Source organism: Neolamprologus brichardi, chromosome 17 (assembly GCF_056152115.1).
Source record: "Neolamprologus brichardi isolate AB-2024 chromosome 17, ASM5615211v1, whole genome shotgun sequence".
NCBI lineage: Eukaryota > Metazoa > Chordata > Actinopteri > Cichliformes > Cichlidae > Neolamprologus > Neolamprologus brichardi.
In genome coordinates this window covers 37,317,669-37,325,426 of record NC_142120.1, presented here as the reverse complement: position 1 = coordinate 37,325,426, position 7,758 = coordinate 37,317,669, and the positions used below count along the sequence as shown (strand labels likewise).

The 7,758-nt window shown below is 44.6% G+C and overlaps 1 protein-coding gene across 1 annotated transcript in view; it reads left to right on the top strand.

Annotated features, from left to right (window-relative positions):
- Nucleotides 1-5,472: 5,472 nt before the first annotated feature.
- LOC148098038 (uncharacterized) overlaps nt 5,473-7,758 on the top strand; it is a 57,434-nt gene continuing 55,148 nt past the window's right edge. Inside the window, exon 1 of the mRNA XM_087830871.1 lies at nt 5,473-5,833. Coding sequence (XP_087686997.1) covers nt 5,663-5,833 — 171 coding nt within the window. The 5' untranslated portion in view covers nt 5,473-5,662. The remainder of the gene's footprint in view (nt 5,834-7,758) is intronic.

Here is a 7,758-nt window from a genome sequence, read left to right as displayed (position 1 = left end):
GGTACTCCCAATCTCTCGTCAGCATGTTCCTAAATATGTACATCAGCCCTAATTACACAGCTGCACACACACAGCTACTGGAAGTGTTAACCAAAACTCTTCAAACCTGATGCATAAGTAGGGGTTTCAAATGAATACATGCATATAAATAGAATAACGATTCCCACAGAAATAATAAGCCGATCATACAGTATCATACAGTTGACTGCAGTGTTTCCTTTTTGAGACAAAGACAGCAGTGTCCCTTTTCAAACAGCAGATAGTGTTTTACTATATGTGAAGTCATTCTAGCTCAGAGAGTGGGTGAGTCATCTGGTGACTAATGCGCTTTATTCCGGTTAGACAAAGCGTACTCAGCCTCAATTTACAGCAAACACTTTGAAAGAAGATGACTCGACGTATTTTCATCTTGTCATTAAGCCAGTATGTAGTTGATCGTGTAAATTACCTCCACGAATTAACATACAACTGGTCACAGCTGCCATAACGTCAACACTGGTTTTCTTGACTGGTTATGTTGGATCACCACAAGCTGTGCTCTGCTGCAACTGGACATTTTACTGTCAGTTGACTGAAGACACACTGCGCACTCAGCTAAGTTCTGTAACCGGATGCTTGTTTTAACAGATATCTGTGCGAGCAACACTTTGTAAAAATGTGAGATCAAAGTGATACCATCATAATACTCGCTTTGTACCAACTAACACTCCAGATCTATGAATGGTCGAATAGTTTGGGCTGGTTCGCTCTGCCCAAAGATTTTAATGATGAAGGCCAGACCCCGAGAAGCGCTGGTCACCTGATAAAGCTGTTTCCTCTTCCTTTAAGAGTCTTCAGTCATCAGATGTTTGTCTCCATGCACCTTGGAAGTAGGTGAAGTTGTGCCAGAATAATTTGCTGCTATCAAAAATTTTTTAAAGCAAACTCTCAGGCCTGACAGTGACACGGTGCATGGGACTGTGCAGACAGAGTGCTCTTCTGCTCTCGCTGAACGTTGAACAGCACTTTGCACTACCAGCCACATCCATCCATGGACACAGAAGCTTTTCTAACAGTTACACACATACTGGGACACTTCATCGGGGATAACAGTATGTTGCCAAGGTCACTTTCAAGACATGGGCTGGAGAATGTCGGGATTGAACCAGTGACCTTCAAACCAGTTGCTGACCTGTTCCAGCTCCTGCCTATGTAGAAGGAAAGCTGTAGCATTCATATGTGCCTCATTCGGCACATGGTTCTGTAGCAAACAGTCGGTGCAGTGAGTCCTCTCGCCTCTGGCAGCCCAGCTAACCCTTCAGTGGATGAACCAACCCTGCATATATCAGTCAGCTGTGTCCTCTTCCCCCTTTGTTCCCCATTCACTCCACACGTTGTCTTATTGTCCATATTAGTTTGACTTGATATTCAGCTGTCGCAGCATTAACTTCCTGTCATGCAGTTCAAGTGTTTTCAGTCTATTTTCTTTCTTATAAAAGAAATCGAAGCTCATTTCCAGAGCGACAGTTAAACGGTGACTAAAACAATCAATACAAATTGTTGCGATGATGTTATTGTCTTGATGTGGCCGTGTGACGGGCAGGATGTGAGACCCAAACGCAAAACACTCAGAGGAATAAACTAAAAGAGGCTGCTTCAGCGCAGCAGCATCATTTTACAAAACCACAACTAGAAACGAATAACAAAGACACCGGGAAACACAGCGTGGAGCGAGGACCAAACACAGGGCGGAAATACTCTGAGGATAAGCAGGGAACGGGCAGCTGGGAGGAATCACACATGAGACAAAACTATACACACGACATAAGACAGGAAGAAGAACACAGAGACTTGATCTGAACACAGGGAACACGAATGACCGGGGAGCGAGATTAATATTAATAATGATGATGATGATGATGAAAATAAAACACTGGGTCACTGACCGTAACAGTTACATGATGTATTTGAAATAAAACGTTTTAAATAAGTTCATAAAAGTGAAAATTAAAGCTTTGCTTCAACAGCGTCTTTCATGCTTCATCTTAGATTGGTTACTTAAAATAAACGAACCGACGATTGTGAGTTTCGTCCTGATAGTTTAAAGTTAGCAGTGTGCACACGGCGATGGACGTCCTGCTGGCCTCGCAGTGCGCTGTGGCTTCGCTGCATGAAAGCATCCACGTTTTTGACGCCGTGTCACTCGTTGAGACGAGCGCAGAGGGGGAGCCGAGACGTGTCTTTTGTTGCTGAGAGTTGTAATCCACTCTAATTCAAACCACAGGGGGTCTGTGAGCCTCAGAGACCCTCAGACTTCTGGTATTTTCACACGGCCCCAACTGCCGCCAAGTCCCTCCATCACACATCGCACATAGACTTCAAAGAGCCGTATGCACTGAGCCTAATCTACTGTACTCGCTAACCTTGTGGCAGCTGCGATACCGTTATCAACCTGTGTTTATAATTTAGTCCAATACTCAACAACACCACGGAGCATCTGATACGCGGGTGAAGTTCTAGGCTCTCATTGTTGTCCTCAGTGTTCACCCATCCACTGACAGCTATCCAGAGTCCAACATTACAGAAGGCAGAGACAACAGGTCACACGCACCGAAGATGAGCAGCGAACAGGAGATAATAGAGCTAACAACAGTTTTAGTTTTCCTGAAGTCAGTGTAAGGCAGTGAGTTCTACATTATTGGTTTCTATAGCAATTTAATTAAATCAAACTCTGCAAAAACATGCTTCAAAGACATAAAGATGTGCTAAATGAAGCCCACGGCTACCCAGCACGGCCCAGTCTGTCTTTGGAATATTTTCTCAAATCTCAGCAAACGTGTTAGTGTTTGATGACTCGTCCACGAGTGGACTCCATCCAGGTTTGATGATGGTGTGCAGAGTGATAACAGTGTGTCTCTTGGCAAACCCTTACTTCCACTTACTAGAAATGGAAAAGGACGCTCGTCAAGTTTCCTGTGCATGGATGTAAACTGGGAACACAAGTGAGACGTGGTTTACCACTGTGGAATAATAAAGTGACGGCCCATAATGTGTTACAGCCAACATTAAGCAGACAAAGAGAAACATTAGCACTGTCTCGAGGTTTGTTTCGCATCCAGTATTCATTATCCTGCGGTTCCTCGGCCTTTGCTTCCCAACAACTCTTCAGTGAAATATAGAAACCCTTAAGGACATGTTAATGCCTCGCTGCGTCAAACTGCCAGTGAGTAAATGTGTGTTTGTTGTACACAGGCTTTGTTAGAGTTCCCTGCTGCCTTGGTAAGAAGCAACATAGACTGTATATAAAGGATGGCTGTGGCCACAGTGACGTCATCCACCAGTTGATGGATTATTGGTTTAAAGCCTTTAGAGCTGGCGCAGGTTGATGAGGTGCATTTCTTAATGTGAAAAGTTCATTTTGTTTTTAAATATAACTTTATTGAATAACTTCAGTTTTTTAAGCTTTGATGTCGTTCCGACCGCTCTGGGCACGGCTGCTGTTCAGTTGTAATTAACAAAGAAGAAACTATTTTTTTGTCTCTTGGTCCTCAGTGGTAGAGTGGGGTGATGTCACCGCGAGGGGACCCTTTACATTTGACATGGCAGTTTGATCTGTGGTGAAAGTAAAAGTATTTTTCAGATCAGCTCTGAAGTCTACGACCGTGCTGCCAGCCTCAGCTTCCAAAAACATCCTTGTTTATATTCACAACTAGGGATGGGTACCGGTATCCGGTGCCATGATGGCATGATGGATTCTGACATAAACGGTAGTAACCAGACCAAAAAGCAGCGCATATTTCGGTGCTTTATTTCCTGAGCTGTGACACACTTTAGATTCTAGCCAATCATTTTACGTTTCCGAGGATAGTAGGCGGGTCCAGGTACGTACGTTCTTTTAGAGCAGAGCTACAGATTAAAAATGCCCAAGGTGAAGCGGTCAAAGTCTGGCTGTACTTCACAGCAAAAGATGCAAACTCAGCAGCCTGCAACAAGTGCTTTAAGCTGATACTGTGATACTGTCAAAGGAGGTAACACCTCAAATCTGATGAAACACCTGGCGACGCATAGCGTTTTTTTAAAAGCCGAGAAATGCACCGTATTTGATAGCTTGCTGCGAGACCTCACACCGAGCACATCTACTGCGGGTGTGGTGCCTGTTATCGACCCGGAGTTAGCAACATCCCCCAAAAACCCGAAGAGGAGAGTCCTGGCCCCTAGCCCTGCCAGTGTAGCAGAAATGATGAGGATGATGATGCAGCAGCAGCCGTTCTTCTCTGCGTGAGTAGCTTAATGTTGTTCGTGTGTAATTTACGTTGAGTAGGCTAACCACGTTATTACATTAATGCATGTAAGGTGAACTAGCAAACATCATCATAGCTACATGCAGCTGTCTTCTTGTTTGATGGCAGATACTCCCTTCACTCTGGCCAAAAAGGCTAAAATGACCAAAGAAAAAGTGGAGAACAGTTAAACATGAGAGGTTTTTGGACCAATTTTGTGTTCTCCATTCTTTAAGCACTGGTTCGAGCACCGTTTAAGCACCGGCACCGTTTCAAAAGCACCAGTTTGGTACTGGTATCGGATAAAACCTAAACGATACCCATCCCTAATCACAACATTAGATTTTTCAGTCAGATGTGTTGATGAGGCATTTAAACCCTGTATTCAGCCATGCTAACACATTCACAGAGGATATAAAAAGAAACAAAATGCAAATGTGATGTAAAATAATCTAAATGTAAAGTCAGTGTAAATAGATTCACACAAAGTGTCACTCTGTCCACACACAGACTTTTACATCCAGTTTCGGTAATCTGCCTCTGATATGAGATCAGATGTTTTTCCCACAACGTTAGTCACCCTGTGATGATGTCACACAGGCCATGAGCTCATTGATGGGAAAAAAAGCCAACAAAGAGCATCAGCCTGTTCATTAAGGTTACCTTCATCATCATCGTCACGTCTAATAAGGATTCTCTTTACTATCATTTTATTTATCATCATCATCTTTATTATAACCAGTGAGGATTATCTTCATCTTCATCATCATCATTCTCACATTCATCACCACGACCATCATCGTTATCTTCACCAGTCCGACCATAAATGTAGTTATCTTCATTGCTGCAATCATCATGATGAGGTTTTCTTTATCATCATCATCACAACTTTTACAGGCTCACTGTCATCATCATCATCATCATCATCATAACCACAAATGGTTGTCTGACTATAGCAGTTTATCGTTACAATGAAACACCACGCTCTATTTTCATCATAGTCTTCATCAGCAGCAGCATCAACTTATCTTCATCATCGTTACTGTTAGAGATGACCGACGTTACTACAATGACCATTAGAGCCAGCGGCAAAACCTTCCAGATAACAAACAGACAAACTAGTCCTTAACCAGCCCGAGCGGGTCTGCTTCCTGCTGCCTTGCATCTTATTTCTTAATTCTCCTGGACGCGCTCTCTGTCGTGAGCGCGCCATCACGTGGGAGGTCCCTTTAAGTTTCCATCGACTGAGGCCTGAGCGTGTCACATGGACATGATATAATGAAAAGGCAGGAACAGAGTGAGTGCGCTGGGCTCTTTGCTAAGCAGAGGGGAGCAGAAATGTACGCAGTCATCTGCCGACAGTGTCGAGGGCCAGCGGGGCCGAGCCCAACCGAACGCTGCCGATGTCGACCGGGCTGGGCCGAGCCGGACAGACTGCGCCTCATCGGACGGGACCTCTGTGTTCGCCGTTGCACCTGCCAGCTGTGACGCGCACTTTAAAAGAGGAGGAAAATGTCGCCCGTGCGTGCGCGTATTTCGCACAGTCCCGGAGCAAAGGAGGAGCGCCCTTCGCTGTGAGTGAACTTATTTCTAATAGCTGTGTGAGGATCGGCTCCGGGTTGCTGCCGCAGGTGCGTTTTCGCGCTTGAGTTGTGCCTGGTAGCCTGCTGCTGTGCTCTGGTGAGGACCCGCATCTCCGGGCTTTTGGAATAGTGCGTTTGTTGAAGAAAGCGCAATCACCCTGCAGGGCAGTCTTGATCACGGGCCATGTGCGTGTTTGCCAGTGTCCGCATTCCAGGTGGTGTTGCGCACATAGAAATTGAAGTTGAAGTAAACAAGTGGGGATGAGGGTTCGACTCCGGCGCTGTGAGGACGCGTTTTCACGTTGAGCATGTTGGACTGCAAACATCCCGCGCCTCTGTGGCGAGTCGAGGTGCCAGGAGCAAGTGAAGTTGTCAGTGGTGATTTTGTGCGGCTTTTACAGCGAGATGGATTATTTGTGTGTTTCACAGTTTAATGAGGGCTCGCAGTGTTTGACAGTTCTCCAACTTAACAGAGAGATGTGCCCGAAAGGATGACACTCCGTAAACTCTGTGTTAAACTGGCTCCGGTGCTCATTTACGAGAGCGTCGCTTTAAAGCAGCGGTCCTATTTGTTTAATAAAGCCAATCTCCCTGCGGGATGCCTGCGAGGTGCCGTCAGCGCTTCAATGTGTCAATGGTGAGGAAAACAAGAAAACACCTGCCTGCTGCTCTGGTTATTGCGCAAACACACACACACATCCCCGCTCCCTGTCTCTCGGACACACACACACACACACCATCCAGCGTTTTGCTGATTCATAACTGGGCAGTCACATCATTGTGTATATGACACACAGTTCAAAGAGCGTCCTATTTTGGCCGCCGTCTCACCCACAAAGGGGAAGTACTTCAATATTTTAATGAGAGGCTCTTCCGGAGTCGCTCTCCAAGTGTTCCAAGAAGCAGCTGATACAAAAGGCTGTCCGGATCCGATCAGCAGAGCAGACGAGAAAACCCCTACAGACGTATGTGAACTCTTTATAATTTATTCCAGACTGTAGTGTCTAAAATAATCAGATTGTTCCATTTCTTACTCGTTTGATATAATAATGATACAGAAGTAGCAATTTATTAAAACTATTTGTTACTGTAGCACTGAAGAAGAGCTGAAATGTTTTTATTAGGAAATTAACAAATTAGTCGACTGACAGGAAACTAAAGACTGATAACAGCAGCGGTCTGTGTTTGACGTCATGTTGGCACCGCTGCCTGTGTCCACGGTTTCTCTTTGTTTATAGTGAAAAAGAATTAAACGAGTTACAGGTGGTGTTTAATTCAAGAATGACAAAAACAGAATGAGTGCAAAAGAGTTTTTAACTTTTCAAACCATGACTGCAGTGATTATAACAACATATACAATGATCCAAATCGCTGCTATGCTTCAGTACAACAGGAGAAACTCTTTCATTATGATGTGACAGCGCGAGCCTAATCATTTATTTCATTAAAAAAAGTCCAATAAGATAAACTTGGTTCTGTTTTAAGGAAGTGAGCTAAAGTGTGCTGTGTCCAGCGTTCTGTCCATCCATCGTCCCTCTGCTGCCTCTGTGGCTTCCTAACACATTATTTGATTTCCTTCTTTGTTCCTGTCACAATTATCACGTCAGCTGGAGGATGGGTGCAGCATGCTGTTACGATGCGTTGCTAGAGGTCGGCGAACAATCAAATTGACTTGCAATGAGCCACTTTCACAAAGCAAACCTTTAAGGCTGTGGCAGGATTCCCCGCTTACACCTGTCATTGACGTTTGTATCGCACAGTGTTGTGGAGCATGTGGCCTGGCTTTGCAATCCAGGGCAGACGTTACATAACAGCGACCAATAACAAAGCTCTGACATCATGTTTTCTCTGTTCAAATGACATCAAGTTAAAACGTCTTGATGCATCTCAATCATCCAGGAAAATAAATCTCCAAA